The following is a 19,778-nucleotide window of genomic DNA, read 5'->3' as shown; positions in this document are numbered from 1 at the left end:
GCCCACAACCCAGGCATGTGCCCTTGACCGGAATTGAACCCAGGACCCTTCTGTCTGAAGGCCGACGCTCTATCCACTGAACCAAACAAGCCAGGGCCATATCTTCTTTCTTTCTGTCCCCCTCCCCTTACCGACACCAAGTCATAATTTAACTTACACATTTTGAGAGACAGGAGTCACTGCAAGCCTACGGATGAATCAGCTTCATTTCCGTCTCCACTTAGAAACCACAGAGAGAGGGGGCATGTTTCTGTCATTTACATAAGGAGTAAAATAAAGCTGAGGAAACAGGCATTTCTGCCCTTGGAGACACGAATGGCACAAAACAGTATCTTTGTGATTACCAAAGTCAAAGACAGAGCAACAAAAGGCTCAGCTATCAAAATTCTCATCTCTCCATCAATTGTAAAAAGCTAAATGTAAGAAATAATCAGAACCACTGATGCTACGGCTTAAACGTAGCAGATACCACAACACTCTGGCCATGAGCTGGATTGAGAAGTCTTACACACATGTGCCTGTAGAATGGTGGCCCTGCAGGCATGCCCCAGAACAGTGAGTTCCATCCAGCACCCTCGCTGGTATCACCTATCTGAAAGTGATTCTCTGAAACACACACGGACTACCTATTTTTCAAGGTTCCCTAAAAGTTGCTCCTGTTTGAAGACAAAGTACCAGAGAAAATAAAACAGGGTGTACATTCCCTCATGCACATTCTGGCAGAAAAGCCATCACTTTTATAAATTAGAATGTGATGTAATCTTAGTGTGTATTCTTAGTGTATTTCATTCTTAGAAAGATGAAAGAATCATCTCTTAGGAGACCAACTGATGTATTTTACAATTATAATTGAAGCTCTTATCTATCAAACTGTTATTAAAACTCTGACCTTAATTTTATATTATGTGTCTTTTACTACATTTTTTTTTAATTTAGAGAAATAAAAAAAATGCGATTGTTAAAATATTGTATCTAACGGAACGGTCAGAAGATAGAATTAATACAATTTCAACTTGATACAATGAAGTTTGACACAGAAAGCTGAATGCAAAAGAGCAAAGATGGTTTAAAAGACAAAACCTTAAATTACAGAATCCTTCACAATCTGGCTGGAAAGTTTCCTCTCTTGGTAATAACCTGCATATATTCAATTTCTCTGATAATACAGGTCTGCATGTGACTATTTCACAGTTTGGCAGCCTCAGTCCTGAACACTTCATAGACTCGACCATTCTGTTTAGGAGGGTTGTTATGTGCAGCGAGGGTGGGTGTTCACCCTGCCAGCGGCATGCCGTCCTCATCTCCAAATTAGGACAACCAAAAATGTCTCCGGACATTGCCAAATGTCCCCTAGGAAGGGAGAATGTCAAATCACACCCAGCTGAGAGCTGCTCTATACCCATGTAAACATTGTTCCCACCACCTAAATAATTTCTCCCATCTCTGCAGAAAACTCCTACTCTCTCTTCAAGGTCCATCTTACATGCTATCTCCAGTGCGAACTTCAAGTCAAAGTTAGCAATCCGTTCCTCTCATACCACCTGCCTTCTTGTTTTTCTATTCGATTACATAAGAATATATATATGTTCTGTTTTCCTGTCTGGATAACAAGAACCTCCATCTTATTTATTCACTATAGTTTATTTATTTCAGGTGTTCAGTAAAGGTTTATTAATAAATGATTATGAGCCTTCTTTTATAAAGCATCCCTGAGATAACCCTTCCACTGTCAAGGGAAAATTTGGTTCACTGAATGAGGTCTTACACTAAGCAATAAATAATTCTCCAGCTTTTTCGTTTCATTTTGTTTTGTCTTTGCCCCTGGGAAATGGAAATTAAAAGATATACTCAATTTTAGTAAACCAAGGTCCTAGAAATATCTACTTCTCTGATATTTTTATTTGATCTTTGTGTAGATTTATCTTTGCATCACCTGTTAGGCAGCATGTTTTGCCATCAGAAGTTTTGTCAAATTTGTTTTTGGAATGTGAACAGTAAAACTTAGAAACAAAGAAATATAAACCAAGCAGGTAAATCTTAGAAACCAAACTGAGGAAAAACTTAGAAACATAGAAATGCAAACCAAAAATTCATACCATGAAGATCATTATTTCAGGAATAAAAATGAGCCTAGCTGGTGTGGTTCAGTGGTTGAGTGTCAGCCTATGAACCAGGAGGTCACAGTTTGATTCCTGATCAGGGCACATGGCTGTGTTGTGAGCTCGATCCCCAGTAGGGACGTGCGGGAGGCAGCCAACCAATGATTTTCTCTCATCATTGATGTCTCTCTCTCTCTCTCTCTCTCTCTCTCTCTCTCTCTCTCTCTCTCTCTCTCTCTCCCCCCCTCTCTCCCTCCCTCTCTGAAATAAATAAAATTGTATGTTTAAAAAGCATAAAAATGAAAAAGAATATAATAATGTTCACTAACACAAAAGAGTAATTTCCAACTTGATTTTATGTTAAGTCAGTATCTCTCTAGCTTTTTCAAGTGATGTCAAAATTTTCAAGGAAAAATCTGGTTTAATTTTTGTATATATGCATTATGCATCTAATTCTAGATGATATGTATAGGAGCCAAGACTTTTCTGGGAGAAAGCTGAATGAACCAGAAGCCTGGAAATATCAAACAACAAGACCAAATACAAAAACGAGAGTGTTACTCTCCAAAAAAACCTGAAAATCATTACAAGAAGAGTCCTCTAAAATATTCAGAGCCTCGGAGCTTGGTTCCCACATCAGCAGCTCTTGTAACCTGAATTACCCACATCATTTCTTCAATCTTACTGTTGGTCTCTGTTGCCATAACTTAAAAAAGAAAAACTCAGCAATATAAACTTTAAAAAATTAGTCCCAAATTTCTATGAACATGGATGGACTATGAGAACGTTATGCTAAGTGAAATAAATCAGTCAGAAAAAGCTAAGACCATATGATTTCACTCATATGTGGGATATAAAACTGAAACTCATGATCACAAACAACAGTGTGGTGGTTGCCAGAGGGAAGCGGGTGGAGGGAGATGGGGTCCTAATATAAGGTAACAGGAGAAGATTTGACTTTGGGTGGTGGGCACATGGTGCAGTATACAGATCTTGTAACACAGAAACTCACACCTGAAACCTATATGTTCATGTTGACCAATGTCACCCCAATCAACTTAATAAATAAAATTTTAAAAAATTAATAATTTTAATCCACAGTTTTCTTACAAATAACTCAGGGTAAAAGATGTTTGATTTAGTGCCTGTGGTCAATTCATAAGGCAAAGCAATGAATTCATCAAGAAAGTAACATGCACCTATACTGGACGGGAGAAACATCATAGAATAAATATGCAAATCCAATTTTCTCATGGCTGACAAATTCCTATTATCACACTGCTAACGTGTTTATTTGCCCCTCAATGGCTGGATTTTTGTCATGAATACACACTGAGCTCCGCAGTTATTAGCTGTGATGGCTAGGTGACAGGGAGGACACGAAAGTAGAATTTGTACTTGACAGATCATTGACACACAGTCCCATTTCTCTTTTCTCCTTCTCTTCACTTAACAGGAATCATGCAGTAGGAAATAAACTGGAGCCATTAGCGATTATTCAGGTTTAATAGCACACATCCTTTTAGCTGGCGGTTAGAACAATACACAGTGTGGCAGAGTTAAACAGAGGCATCAATTATACTCTCAGACCTGTTAATATTTCTGACAATATTTAAATAGCACATCCCTTCAGGGCATGGCTTTCTTTGCCCTCTCAGTTACACACCTGTCAAGTGTTTAATTTGCCAAAGGGAAACAGTTTGATATCTAAGGGCAGTCTTAATACTGAAGAGCGAATTAGAAAAATTAAACATTATTGAATAGAAGTAATGAGGAGGATCTGAGGGGAAGAAATACTAGGCTTAATTCAACATGGCATGTCAGCATCTGTCGGTAAAGCAACAATATGATCATGTTCTCCAATATGCTGCATTTACCTTAAGCTTTTGAATTATTCACTTCCTTTGATTTTTGAAAAGACAGGAGAATTATGGTGAAGAAAAATCAGAGGGGTCCAATATACCAATACTAAAAAAGATGGTGATACTCACTTGCACCTATTGTGCATATAAAAAGATACACCTGAAAAGATAATTTAGGACCAGCCTAAACAAAAGCTAGCCATTGATCAGATCTGTGTAGCTACTGATTTCAAAGCACAAAAAACTTCATTCCTTTGATGCACTAATAAAACTACCAATATTAACAAATTACTAGTTGGAAAACTATATGGAAAATTTAAATCTAACATAAAGTTTAGAATATTTTTGTTTCAACTTTAAAACAAAAAATAATACAAATTTTTGAAATGTTACTCTAGTCATACAAGAAAAAAAAATCTGGTTCAATAAACAAATGAAGTTGAATTAGTAAAGAATGGAGACTAAAGTGACAATTCAAAACAACTGAGAACTTATCAGCGGTTTTAACAGAAGTTAAACTTTTATCAGCTAAGCACCTGCCTTTGGGGGAGAGTGGATGATGTGAGACAGGTTGCAGAGTTAAAAAAGGGTTATAAAAGGACGAGTTCTAGTTCTAGTCACACAATGTCTCTAAGCTGTTGTGATAAACAGGGTGTCGGCCACATGGTCCTCCTTGGCCCCTTACAGTACTTGGACAGGTGAACAAAGAGCCAAAAGTCCAAAGGCACATAAGACATGCCTATAGAATTCACCAACCTCACAGCTTACTTAGCTCTGAAATGTATCAGCATCTAGTATTGTGCACCATACATTCCCAAGGAGGATGCAGCTGAATCATGTGGGGCCCATATCCTACTTCTACCTGGAAATGGTAAAACAAGCTCCACAACAAATAGACCTCTTTTTCCCTCCCTTCCATAGACCTGGTAAGTACAAACACTATTCCGCTTACATGAGATGACTAGAAGGGGTATTTTGACAGTTATCTCATTGGGCTTGTAGTATTTCCTGACATACTTACTAGTACTTTTTGTTTCAACTTTTCCTCTCATTCTAATCATACCTTCGTACTACAATAAAGGGAGAAGACATCTGCTCAACTTCACACACTCTGAATAATAACCAGGTAGTTTTCCACATCATAATCACACCTACATTCAGGATATTGGTTCTCCAAAACCTCACCCATCCATTCTGAAAACGAGTACCTAAAACCAATCTTTTCAATAACTTGCAAAGGGGACAAATATGACTGAGTATAACAAAAACATACCTTCTTCTTAATTCATGATAATGACTTTAAAAATCACTACATAGAAACTCACTAGAGAAAAACATTTTTAAAGATTCTTCCTGATTTAATGTTTGGGCTACCAAAATATAAAGATTAAGAACTTTCATGACATTAAACAAATTCCTTCTCTACAGCTACTATTGGTTCTTTTTGCATTTGGCACATTCTTTTTAGTTTTTTTTGTGTGTGGTTTTTTTTTTTCATTGGAGCTGAACTTTCACTGAATTATAAAACTAGTCTTCAAGTTTCATTTTTCACCTTTTAAGGCAGAATGATTGCTAGCAAGTCATCCATTACCATTAAAGTAATGTGAAAAATATTAGAATGGGAGTTAGCTTGGAATGGAGGCATTGACTGACTTCAAGCCTTGTGAGGATAATAACAATTTTAAAAATATATTCTTTAAACCCTGAGAAATGGCAATTAAAATAAGTAAATTCAAAGAACAGCTGACTTCAATTTTCATTCTGTCATTGTGATATGTTTCGGTTTTAATATAAATGCTAGGACTTTTTAATGCTCATAATTTTTACAGAAAAAAATACTGTGTTGTTACATTTAGAAGTTCCAGTGTTTGTCACCATCTGATGCTGTCACGAAAGGAATTGCTACTTACACTTCTTTAAGAAGTGAGAACTGCAATTCCTCTAACTGATGACAATGTAATTATTCCTTTTACTGTCAAAATAGAGGTGATTTCCCTTCCTCACACACGATTACACATGCAAATCCAGGCTTATCTGAAATCTTGTGAGTGTACTGAATGTCTGAATCTGAAAGAGCAAGACCACAGGAACAATGAGCTGTGGTGATGATGGAAACCAAGTCTACAGCCATCCACCCTAAACATATTCTATTACCCCCTCCTCCTGTAGGGGCTCATTCTTTAGCATTCACACAGCTTTCAACACAATGTCATATCATCTACAGTATACAGCAACAGCCTTTACAAAAATAACTAGGGGGGGGAAGCCACAGTGAATCTGAGAGTCTCATTTGGAGGTTTAAATGACTTCATTAACTATTCATTAACACATACAAAAATCAGCTTTCCAGAACCACACAAGCCTTTCCCAAGATCTGTGCCATCCCGTGGACGCCAGCTTTGGGTGAAGGATGTCCTACCTGGTCTTTCAGCTGCTGTACAGAGGTCTGGAGGTTCAGAATCTGACTGAAGAGTGGGCTTTGCAAGACCGACTTCAGAAGGTTCAGCTTGTCTTCGTTTGCCACATCCCCACGCTCTCGCAACTTGGCTTGCAAGCGCTCTGCTGCCTGCAGGGCCCGGTTTTTGTCTACACCAAAGAGCAGCACCCGTCAATAACAGGATCTAAACACACGCGCACATCACCCATGCTCATAGACATCCTAAAACTGTTCCTTTTGAGACCATAAAACTGACTCAGAAAAAAAAAAAAAGAGGGACTGAAATGTGTCACTATAAACATGTCCCTCAAACTTTGAGGTCTCTCCTAAGAGTCTGTTGGGAAGCAGGAGTTAGAGTATAGGCTACACGCAGCTAATTGTGAAGTACAGAAACTAATTCGGATAAAGTATATTTGAGTTCTAAAGCCAGCTATTTGAACTTTTTAATAAAAACTACTGAAGACTAAATGCTCTGGGATCTTGCAAATGCTGACATTTTCACCTTTTAAAAATTTCATTTACACATAAGAAAAAACAGAAATATAACTAACTCACAAATAAGTGAATGTGGATAATGTTATAACATCCAAAATACGACAATTTCATATCTTAAGAGCAAAGCATTCTATACTTGAGAATTTACTTGAAAATATATCACAATAATGCATATCTCTTCAAAAGCACCACTTTTTAATACTTCAACTGTTTTTCCAAAAATTTAAATAGCAAATTTACATATGCATTATTGCATTATTATATATCCATTATCACCAGAAACACTTTTTATGTATAATATTAAAGGTGGAATTATACAGAAATTGGAAATTAAAACACGAATTAATGTTGACTGTGAGTTTACAAACATATATAAATTTAAACAAACAGTATTTACTCATATGCAGAATTTTAAAAGCAAATAATGATAAAGAGACACATGAGAACTTTATTCTGGGTCATATTTCCTATGGTATCTCTGAATAAAAATCTAGTACTAATTCCCCTGTCACTTCTTGGAAGGTGTGCAATTTAGTAACAACTTGCAGAATAAAAATTAGAAAGAAATAATTTAATTTTAAATGTCCCCATTGCTCTCCACTTTCTTGTGAGGAGGTTTCCTATGTGGAGAGCAGTCTTTACCATGTGGGACTTTAGTATCAAATGGGTGCATTTTCTTTTTTTATGATAAGGGGTGTGTATCGTGCACTGTGCTCCATGCATTTTCATTACTGGCACGGCACTAGGAACAGAAGTCACTGTAATGATTCCCATGATCAGAAAAACAGTTCCTTCTTTTTCTACCCCTCAACACACACAGCTGTCAGGACACCAGCAGCACTCATCAAGGTGCCAGCCAGAAATCCGGATACCTTTCCACACTCACACCTGAGGGGTTCCCTGCAGTAGGTGCGGACTGTGGTGTCAGAGGAGGGACAACAGCAACTGGGTGTACCATACCTGACACACCCCAAAACTAGTTCCACAAACCAGCTGCTCTACAGCTAAACAACAGTATAAAAAAATTAACCCATGATCTGGGGAAATCTGAATATTTCAACTTAAATGATCTCATGTAGAAACTAAACTGCCTTCTATCATCACTGAAGCTTGTCAGCCTACGTTTTTGTTACTTATCTTTAGCAACTTAAAAGCAAGCACTCAGTAGTATTTTACCTGCTATAAAGTAAAAATATGGCATTGGAAATTATCTTTTTCAGTATTAAAAATACTGTTAAACTTTCTGGTGCTATTCAGAAATAAACACGAGGCAACATTAGGTTCATACATGAGAAGTGGGTTTACATTAAGCATAAAACCCATAATTAGTAAAACATCTCATGTGCTTTTAACTTTTGCTTATAAATGTTTTGTAACACTTCAGATGAAATTTTCCAAATGTGTTCAGAAACACATTACCTACTATCATGCTAGAAGATAAAGACTTTTAAAAACTAAGTTACAAAAGATAGAATTCTGTTATATAGAATATACTGTTTTTCAAAGATCCTAGTGGAATGAGTTTCAATTTTTATAAAAATAGAAAGGAATAGATCTTACCTATCGTTTCTAACATTTTATTTTCGAAGCTCAGTGTTCTCTATACAGCAACCAAAACAGAACTCTAGGGAAAAAAGAAATAGAATGAAATGGTTATTTTTATCAGCAAAAAGACCGAACGACCGGACAACTGAACAACCAAACAACCGGTCGCTATGCCGTTCACTGAACACCAGGGGGCGAGCGTGGAACATGGCGGGCATTGGCAGCAGGCAGCAGAGCATGGAACATGGCGGGCGTTGGCTGCGGTGGGATGGTGGAGCAGGTGAGCAGGGGCGCCAGACCACGATAGGGTGCTGGTCACTGTCATTGGGGGTGAACCTCTGGTGGTTACTGAAAATTCTTTGCTCCCTCCTGTGTGCCACAGTCCCACCCGGCGCTTGCACCTGCTGCCGGCGCCGGCCCCGCTCGCACCCACTGCCGGCGCTGAACCCGCCACTTGCACCTACTGCCAGTGCCCGGTGCCAGTCCCGATCACTCAGCGCTGTCTGTGGGTCCGAGTGGTGGCTGCCAGCCCCTATCACCACTGCGGGCTTCTCCCCTTCTCCCTGCTCCTGAAGGGCCATCAGGGCAGCAGCAACCACTCACACCTGCTGACGGTGCTGGCCCCGCTCGCACCCACTGCTGGTGCTGCCCCAATCGCTCTGTGCTGTAAGCAGGTGCAAGCAGGCTGGTGCTGTCAGCATGTAGGAGCGGCAGTGTGGGAGCAGGGCTGCCAGCAGAGATGGGACTGGGGGATGTGGCAGGATGGGCTGAGACCCACCCCTGTGCCCACTGCAGCCTAGAGGCCCAAAGTTCCTCTCAAGGTGCACGAATTCGTGCAATGGGCCCCAAGTATATTATAAAAAGCACTTGATGCTATTATAATTCCTTTGACCATTAAAATCTTGTTGACTTAAAATACAGTTTCCTAATAGGCCAAAAAAGTGATCATTTTAGGACTAATTCAAAATTATCTTTTATTTGCAGGTAATACTTGCAAAATAAGGCAAAATGTATGAAATATCTTTTAAAGAAGATGACAGACATATCCAAATCTTTCTTTAAGAGCTCTTCAACACAGCGCACAAAAATCTTGGATTCCTTTAAAAATCCTTACCTACAGAGTAAGCTTACTAGACTCTGCATGAGAAATTCTGTGGGCAAAAAAATGACAACATAAAAAGTAGAGGTGACCCTGACCTTGAATACTCAGTCTTAACTGGGGAGACAAGTCCATATATCCCAAGTAGAAATGAACTGTGACACTCAAGCAGAATGTGAGTCACTGGAATATAATACATGAAAGCAGAGATGAAAAACTGAGTACAAGAGTGTTAAATAAAAGAAGATTCTTCAAAGGTTTTCAAAATACCCTCCTGACTATAATATTCTCTTCCTTCCCATCAAAAAAAATAAAAAAAACTTCTCAACTCTTTCAATTAACACAGATCTCATCTTTCGTTGACAATGCTTATCTAGAAAGTTTAAAGTATGAATTCAGATCTCCACTGACAATGCAGTAAAGAGAAGAAATGAGATGTGGATACAATAACGAAGTAGTCAACACTAATGCTAAAGTAGAAGTAATAATAGCAGCAAACACAGCACCAACCACAAGCTGGGCCCTGTTCAAAGCATATTACACAATTAAGTCCTTTAGCCCTCACCTCATCCACTCACTTGAGAAAACTGAAGCAGAGGAAGGTTAACTAACTTGCCCAAGGACATACCACTAGAAGTGATGGAGCCAGGATTTCAGCCCAGGCAATTTGGCCCCAGAGTTAATTAACAATTTAACTTCTCTAATATCTTGCCTCTTGATAGGAAGAAAATTCACCTTACCATTCTTTTTCCTCTTTCCTAGCTAAATTTGAATTTCAGATACATTTAAAAAATTGCAGTATAAGTATATCCCATGCAATACTTGGGACATATTTATACTAAACACTAAGTTGTTGATTATCTAAAATTCAAATTTAGCACTAGCTGGTTTGGCTCAGTGGATAGAGCATTGGCCTGCAGACTGAAGGGTCCCAGATTCAATTCCAATCAAGGGCACATGCCTGGGCTGCATGCAGGAGGCAGCTGATCAATGATTCTCTCTCATCATTGATGTTTCTAACTCTCTCTCTCTCCCCTTCTCCCTTTCTCTCTGAAATCAATTCTATATATATATAAAGCCAGCGACCGGAACGCTGAAACAACTGAAACAACTGGTCACTATGATGCCCACTGAGGCCAGTGAACCCGCCCGATTGGGGGGCAGGGCTGGCCGTCCCACAGACTCTCCCCACGGCCGGCTCCACCCCCAATTGGCCCCATACCCCAATCAGGGGTGGGGCCCGCCGGCCAATAGTCCATGGCCCCTTCCCCGAGCTGGCCCAGCCCGGATCAGGCCCTGATCAGGGCAGGCAGCCAGCCAACCTCCTGCCATCTCCTCCTCCCAACAGGCCTGGCCCCGATCCACCCCGATTGGGGCCAGCCCGCCGGACCCCACCCGTGCACGAATTCGTGCACTGGGCCTCTAGTAAAATATATTTAAAAATATATGTGGAATATAATGATCAATATAATTTGATGAACAAGAATAGATCCAGTGACAAATGGTGGGGGGAAGGGTGTTAGAGAGCAACCAAAGGACTTGTATGCATGCATATTAGCATAACCAATGGACACAGGCACTGGGCCAGTGGGGGCTTGCCCAGAGTGGGAATGGCAGGGGGGGGGTGGTGTCAATTGGGGAAAAAGAAGACATATGTAAAACTTTAGACAATAAAAAAAAACAAAGGTGTACAAAAACAAACAACTCAGATTTAAATAAATAAAAATAAATAAAATGCAAATTTAACTGGGCATCCATTATTTTACCCAGAAACCCTACTTATCTATATATTACCTTAGAATAAACCTCAAATTTTCAAAATCATTTTTAAGGCTTTTATGATTCCTGCAAAACTTTAACATAATGACAGAGCTGCCAAATCCTTTAGAAATCTCTGGAGACTTTAGCTGTGAGACCACAGGATTCTCCAACAATGGGCCAGTTACACCAGTTTCAGCAGAGGATGAAAATCCAATAGAATATTTGGTTTTACTGATAAACAGAAACTTAATAACTGACTAATCATTTTACTTTTCAAAAAGTTGTACTGGTTATGTGTACGCAAAGCTTTTATGTAGTAGACAATCAGTGTTTGAGACATAAATCAAACCATTCTGCCCAATGCAGATTATATGGCAACTAACAAGTGAAAATGTTTTAGGCTAAAAATAACTCTACTAAGAGAAACTGTCCCAAATGCACACAATTTTCTAATTTTCTTAAACAATTCTGACTGTAAAAGAAATACAACATTCAAAGCTTGCTGCAATGGTTGCGGCTTGTCAAAGTTGCTCAGCATCTGTTACTGCATTTAAATTCAGCATTTGTCCCATTCATAGCTGCACGGGCACCACCTGAAGTTAGCAGGCAAAGGCAAGGCTGTAGTCATTTGCAGGCAGTTTGTCATGAAGTCAATTGGCCATGACAACAAAACTTAACACTTTCAGTCAAAATTCATATTCTAGTATAATGCTACTGATGAACTATTGCTCCAAAAGCATAGAAATGACCCACTACCCACCAGCATCACGCAGTCATCCAACAGAAAACACTCAGCCATTTAGCATCTGTTCTGAACTTCTCCCTCGTTCTTTTTTTTAAAAATTTTGTTTTATTGCTTAAAGTATTACAAAGAGTATTACATATGTCTCCTTTTTTTTGCCCCCCTTGACCTCCCCCCGGCCTCCCCTACATCCCAGTGTCTTGGTTATGCTTATATGCATGCATACAAGTCCTTCGTTCTCCCTCGTTCTTATAGGCTTGATTGAATAAACATTCATGAACAATATTTTTATTTTCAAGTTAACACTTATGAATTTTTTGAATTCCTTCAATAACAGAATTTATTAACTCATTTTACACCACCCCCTGCCCCCCGCTCCCACACACACATGCACATCAAAGACAAGCAAGTATCAAGGAACCTTGCCTTTACAACACACTTTAAATACTGTTTAACAGCCTTGCCCTCCTTTATAAAATGGAAAGATAAATCAGACCTGCCCAAAGTGAAAATGCGGAAGGGGATGGAGGGGTCACAGGATTAAAAAAGACCTCAAATTCTGTTATTCCTATTCAACAATACACGGGCTACCTGCATGAATGACATGTTGTTAGGTGGAAGAATTAGAGAATTGAGGACACAGTCTGGGAACTCATAGGCCAAGTGACTAAAGGAAAAACTAGTAAACAGACACAAGAAAACAAGGACACCAAACCCAGAAAGAAACAGCTTCTGAGACCCCTGCACAGGGTCCTGAAGAACAGGTAGGACTAGGGACAGAAGGAATAATGAAAGCACTTCCCTCCTATAGACCAGGGTGCACAGTACCTTCTGAGAACTGCAAGGAGTTTCATACACCGGTCTGGGGCTGAAGGAAAAGGAAGGACAGAGGCAGAGGTGATGAGGCTGGAGAGGTGGGTACAGACTAAATGACTGAGGGCCCTGCATATCATTCTTAACCAGCTTAAATGTTTAATTTTGAAGTTTATTTTGGAACAGTGAGTTGTTTTGTTTCAGAAAGGCCACCCTGAAAATGGTGTGGAAGACTTGTAAGAAGCAAGAGAAACTGACAAAAAATGTCAGGGAAGAGATAATTTTTTAAAATGGAGATGAAAGTGAAAATTAAATAAACATGGGAGACAACTTTAAGAATTAATTAAGAGCTACAAGTAACAGGACCTGGCGATGTGGATGTAATGAGGATGAGTCCAGCATGAATTCCAGCTCTTCTGCTTAAGTTGCTGATTGGATGGTAATATCAATCGCCTAGATAAAGAATATATAAAGACTAGTAGGTCAATGGCATGACTGTTTTAGAAATAAAATCTGTCCTTATCAAGAGTTTCAAAGGCTGAATTATAGTACCTTATAATGCTGCTATGAATTGAATTGTATGCCCCCAAAACTCACATGTTGAAGCTCTAACCTTCCATGTGATTGTATTTGGAGATAAGACTTCTAAGACCTTATAAGGAAAGAAAGAGATATCATTCTACCCTCCCTTCCTCCTTCCTCCCCTGTCTCTCCACATGCAAACACCAAAGATAGGCCAAGTGAGGACCCAGTGACCATCCACAAGCCAGACAGTTCTCCCAGAAAGCAAACCCTGCCAGATCTGATGGCAGACTTTCCAACCTCCAGAACCATGAGGAAATAAATGTCTGTTATTTAAGCCACACAGTCTATGGTATTTGCTTTGGCACCTCAAATTGAACAGGTAAGGGCAAAAGTAGGCTTACAGCTGTGAATATGCAATGCACAAAGTTTATTCTTGTATTATTAGTTACTGTATTACTTCCCATGAACAACTATAAACCTGCTTTTGCCCCTACCCTGTAGATTTCAACGTTCCCACAGCCCCTGCTCCAAGAAATACACTATTACACACTATGCTATGCCCCTCTCCTCCAACCCGAGCCAGTGGAACAAGGGTTAGGCTCCTTACCCAAAGGAAGACAATCTTAAGTGCTGATCTGAAAGGTAGAATGGGCTAGAGCCGTGGCTGGCAAACTGCAGCTCGCGAGCCACATGCGGCTCTTTGGCCCCTTGAGTGTGGCTCTTCCTAAGCCTTAGGAGTACCCTAATTAAGTTAATAACAATGTACCTACCTATATAGTTTAAGTTTAAAAAATTTGGCTCTCAAAAGAAATTTCAATCGTTGTACTGTTGATATTTGGCTCTGTTGACTAATAAGTTTGCTGACCACTGGGCTAGAGTCTCTTCTGGGAACTTAAGAAGAGAAACATTCAGAGACTAAACCAGTGGAGCCAGAGTTTAAAAGATTGAAGGAGGATGAGTAAAGGAGGAAGAGGCACATGCCAGCCTGAGTTATGAGAGAACAAAACAAGTCAGTTGATACGAGACAGAACACAGCTTGGGAGACCCAACACAGTCAACAGGATGGAAACAGACTGGTCCCTAAGATGCAGTCACTGGCACCCATTCTTACAATGAACTCCATTTGGCAACAGGTAATTAGTGTGAGGCTCTTCCTTCCTTGCAAACAACCTGCTTTGGTACAGCACCACACCATCACATCCCAAACAAAGCAATCCCCCCAAGCACTCCCGCTTAAGAAGTACCCTTCCTCCATGTGAACACTCTACTTCCAATCAAGACCTGAAGGAGCTACAAGCAAAGATAACTATGAGAGGACCACTGAGATAACGAAGCATCCTTAATTTCATCAGAAAAACAAGGCATGGGGTAGCCGCTATTATGGCAGATGAATAAAATACTACGAAGTGTTCCGTTTTGATCAGTGCCTGAGAAAAGCCATCAGGTTTCAACTAAACAAAGCATTCACCCACTATTGAAATAGCAAGGCTAGACCCAACTGATAAGGTTTCATTCTATAAGTGAAACCACAGTAACTGAGAACAACATTTTAAATAATGGTATTTTTAGCAAAAATATTCCAGACATGGGAGGCTAGAAGTAATAGTTTCACTGCAAGCTCCACTAGAAACAGAAGCCAAATATGTGTGTCAAAAATTTAAAAAACACGAAAAAACAGATATGGAATTTATAAACCAGGAGGGAAAAAGATGAAATAAAGACTCAGATAATCTACGAGAGGTGGGGAACAGAAAAAAAAAAGTAACAGTAAACACAAAAACAAGGCGGCTGAAATAAATCTAGATTTCTGTATTCATAATAAATACTAATGGGTCGGACTCACTCACTGGTTTGGCTCAGTGGATAGAGCATTGGCCTATGGACTGAAGGGTCCCTGGTTCGATTCCGGTTAAGGGCACATGCCTGAATTGCAGGCTCAGTCCCAGGTGGGGAGCATGCAGGAGGCAGCAGATCAACATCACTGATGTTTCTCTCTCTCTCCCTCTCCATTCCTCTCTGAAATCAATAAAAATTTATTTTTTTTAAAAAGACTCCATCTTTTAAAAAAATTGTTCAAAAATGAAACTGAGATTTCAAAATAACTATATTTTGATATCATTTAACTATATTTGTAAAATGTGTAAAATAATATATGCCACAGATAAATATGTACATATTAAAATCTACATTTGCCATTTTTCATAATAAAAATTAGGAAAATACTCTATTACAGAGATTTTTCAACTTTTTTTCATCTCATGGCACATATAAACTAATTACTAAAATTCTGCAGCACATCAAAAAATATTTCTTTTGCCAATATGACAAAAAAAAAAGGTATACTTTTGATTCACTGACACTGGACGGCTATTGCTGTGTTAGCTGTTATTATTTTTTTTAATTTCACAATTTAAGAGAAAAGACTTCAGTGCCCCTGACTAAAATAGTCAGGTACTGCATGTTTTAAAAATTCTTGTGGCACACCAGTGTGCCCCTTGTGACACATCAGTTGAAAATCGCTGCTCTAATATGAGAAAGCACCATATTAATCTACAGTATGCTGACATACATAAATCAAAATCATTACTTTGACCAATAATCCACGTACGCTAACCAAATTTTGGTAAAAATAATATTAGCTCATTCTTTTCCTAGGAATTTCCTACTAGGGACAACCAAACCTGTTGCAAGGAAAAATGTATATAACACAGAAGTTAAAAAATTTTATTATAGCCATAGTTACACAACAAATGTATGTATACTAACAAACATGTTCATTAAATTATTTCGGTTTTGAAAGTTACTTCCTTTCATTTTTGAGATTGTTGGCCTGAGGTGAAAGGTTCATTGTCTTTTCTAAAAGTATACATGTTCTTACCTTAATTGCAGATTCCTTAAAGCACAAATAGCTTTATAAAGACATTTTACCAGATTCACAGTCACTTCCAGGATAACTAATTATATTTTGGGATGCTTTTGAGTTAAGCTCCCTTATTTATTGCTCACACCCAACTATGAAGTCAATCTTAGAATTAGTCCCCCAAAACATGTAGCTCACTGGCAAGCTAAAGCTCACTGAGGAATGGTTAGATGACAAATTAGTTGTACTAGTATGTACTCTGCAATTAAAATATTGGCTGCTATTATTAATCAGCTGCCTATTTGAAAGACTGAACTTTCATTTTTTTAATATAGTACACAAATCTATTCTATGATCTATTTCTATTTATTTCCTTCCTCCTCCACCCTCATCTAGAATTAAAAAAAACAACAAAACAAGCAAAATGAATACACAGATACATGTTAGATAACTATAGATTCCAATATTTTCTCTCTGGACACACTTTTACATGTTTTCTATCTATAATGTTCGCTCTTAATACAGCCTTATAGGACAGGGGCCCTCAACTGTTAATTCACACTAAACATGATGACTCAGAGAAAAGATTTAGTTTAGGTGCCTCTGAGACGGAAGATTTAGACTCCTGTGCTCTCTCGCTCCCGAGTTAAACTCAGGGGAATTTAGGTTTCTTGGGCCGTTTGCCCCTGTTGTTACCACATTTTCAGTGCTAAACACCAAGACTCGACAGGCCCACGTGCTTCTTAGGCAGAATCATGCAGAGGATTCCTTCAGGGGCTGTCCTTGCAGGCAAACAACGGCAAGGGCAGGCCACTGGGGGCTCACAGCACTCACTCCAGCCACCTTCTACTCTTGGGGAAACAAAAACTGCGCACAGGGATTAACTCCCTGCCCCAGAATTCCAGGTGCCCTTCCTCCGCCGCCAACAAATTCTCCGGAGAAATTACTGTGGGTCCCTGCCGCCTGCCCTTTTGCCGCCTGGAAGGGGGCAGTTCTCCAGTGGGCCCAGGGAGGCTCTGCCCACGGTGCTTAGGAAAAGCAGGGACACTCACCGTGTCCCCATGAGACCCACAGGCTGGCAGCTGCCCTGTGCTAGCACTTGTCGTTGCTGAAGGGGGTAACCGTACAGAAGACTTCTGTCGTTCCTCAGGCCCCCTCCCAACTTATTTCCTCACCCAGCTGCCTTACGTTCATGCCCTTCACCAAAGATCACTTCCACTGAGTTGGTGAGGTCTTCATGTTGATGGTGCGGCAGGACAATACGTGGATTTGTCAGTTGCGACTTGAATGATTCCTCAGGGTCAAGTCCTAAAACAGCGATTTTCAATCTTTTTTTTTTTTTTTAATCTCATGGCACACATAAATTACTAAAATTCTACAGCACTAAAATAAAATATTTTAAATTTTTTGCTGATCTGACAAAAAAATTTAGGTATAATTTTGATTCATTCACACCAAACAGCTATTGTTGTGTTGGCTACTGTCTTTTGTTTTTTAATTTGACAATCTAAGGGAAAAGAGGTCAGTGCCATGACTAAATAGTTAGTATTGAATGTTTTCAAAATTCTTGCATCACACCGGATGAAAATCACTCTCCTAAGGTACAGTGAACAGGAACCACTTTCCTAATACAGACAAACCTATGGAATTGGGAGGTGGGAAGGTAGAACAAAATATTATAACCTTCAACTTATTTCCCCACCCAACTACCTCACTCACGTTCATGCCCTTCACCAAAGATCAGTTCCTAGGGCTTTCCCCCATAACTTTTAAAGTAACTCTACTACCCACCCACCCCCACCCCCATTTCCCTATTATTGCTGCAAACTGTTTCTCCCATTCTGGAATCTTTTCTACAAAAATTATGAAGAGTACCGTCTGTCATATCGCCTACTTAGTATCACCGAGCTGTAAGAACTACACATAATTAGATATTTTTATCCTTCCCCATCAATCAATGCCTCCTAAATTCAGTTTGTGCCTTTCATAATTTCCCTTTGCTGAATGTGGACAGGAATAAAGATCAAGTTTCAAACCTTACTTCAAAAAAGACAGGCTCAAATTTCTAACGGGAAATCCTCTGGGAAGAAAACAGCATATTGGAGCGACATCTACCTTGGCTGCTTCCCTTTCCTGTGCAATGCCTGTGGGGACCAGTGGTCTGTACCCCCAGGAGGTTTCGTGTTAGCTCTTTGCTCTGAGAAGCACCACACGTGTACTGAGAAGGGCTCATGAATGACCTCTCTCTCTCTCTCTCTCTCTCTCTCTCTCTCTCTCTCTCTGACCGCACTCTGCAATACTTTTCATGGAGCAATTTAGAACTCTTAAATTCATCCAGAAGAAGTCATTTCAAATTGATCTGAAATTATTAATGCTTAATTAAGTATTAATGCTTAATAAATTGTTAATGCTTAATAATTTCACTTATCTGAAGACAAAAGAAAATTTTGTGAGCTTTTACTCATTCTAAAGCATAACTTGCTAACACGACATTTCACAGATGTGGAAATACAAGGTCAAAGAGATGACTTTCTCAAGGTCACATAATCTGGGCATTTTATTAAGCAACCATATTTCTACAGCCATTATTATGTGGGGGTACTGAAAGTCTATGTAATAAAACATCAACAAGTACCTGAAAGTTTCAGCCAAAAATAATCTAATTCAGCTCCAAGAAAATTTGCAGGCAGAGAAGAAATTACAGGCTTAAAAGCCTTACTCAATCACATTGGGTGTGTATCCTGAGTAGATTCCCTAAGTAACAAACTGTTTAAATTGCCATGCCATTTTGCTGATTAAAAACAAAAAATAAGAACCAACAACAATTTTATTACTCAGTTACAAATTTATCACCAAATACTCCCTTTAAGAGGTAACAGTTTTCAAATATATATTCACCCTTGGATGTCTAAAATGTAGGCTTGGTTGGAACACTCAAATGAAAGCAGTCATTTATTTGACACTTTTAGAAACTGCTATTCAGTAACAACTGATAACACTGCATTTAAGAACTGATTGCTATTGCATCTACTGTAATATTGACTTCTCCAAAGTATAAAATAGTTCTGTAAGTGAGATTTTTAGGCAAGCAGCCACCATTAATTTTATTGTTTGAAAAGCTTTCATATCTCCTTAAACAGAGCATGTGGTTTGCACACATGCATTTCCCTGAAACCTAACAACAACTTTGTATTAGATACACCCAATTTCAAGTAAGAATATTGAGGCTCAGAGAGATAAAGTGTTTACCCTTACATCCATGAAGTTTTTTAACAGAGCAAACATTTAAAGCCAACCCAAGTCTGACTGACATCAAGGCAAGTCCCTTCCACCAAATCATAGCTCTAGACTCTAATAAGAATATTAAAGAAAAGCAAGCCCTGGCTGGTTTGCTAAGTGGTTAGAGCATCAGCCAATGGGACGAAGCATCAAGGGTTCAATTCCCAGTCAAGATCAAGCATGTGTTGTGCAGAAGGCAACCAATTGGTGTATCTCTCGCACATCGATGTTTCTCTTTATTTCTTTTTCTCTTTCCCTCCC

At 39.2% G+C, this 19,778-nt stretch overlaps 1 protein-coding gene across 9 annotated transcripts in view; it reads right to left on the bottom strand.

The window, feature by feature from the left end:
• MPDZ (multiple PDZ domain crumbs cell polarity complex component) overlaps positions 1–19,778 on the bottom strand; it is a 171,266-nt gene that overhangs the window by 135,979 nt on the left and 15,509 nt on the right. For all 9 annotated transcript variants that reach the window (XM_059656658.1, XM_059656655.1, XM_059656657.1 and 6 more), the window contains exons 2-3: positions 8,454–8,517; positions 6,381–6,547 (exon numbers count right to left, since the gene is read on the bottom strand). In XM_059656658.1, coding sequence (XP_059512641.1) covers positions 6,381–6,547; positions 8,454–8,469 — 183 coding nt within the window. In that variant the 5' untranslated portion in view covers positions 8,470–8,517. The remainder of the gene's footprint in view (positions 1–6,380; positions 6,548–8,453; positions 8,518–19,778) is intronic.

The sequence above is a fragment of the Myotis daubentonii genome, chromosome 11, assembly GCF_963259705.1.
Source record: "Myotis daubentonii chromosome 11, mMyoDau2.1, whole genome shotgun sequence".
NCBI lineage: Eukaryota > Metazoa > Chordata > Mammalia > Chiroptera > Vespertilionidae > Myotis > Myotis daubentonii.
Note: the sequence above shows the minus strand (reverse complement) of the source record. Positions and strands in the feature narration are given on the sequence as shown.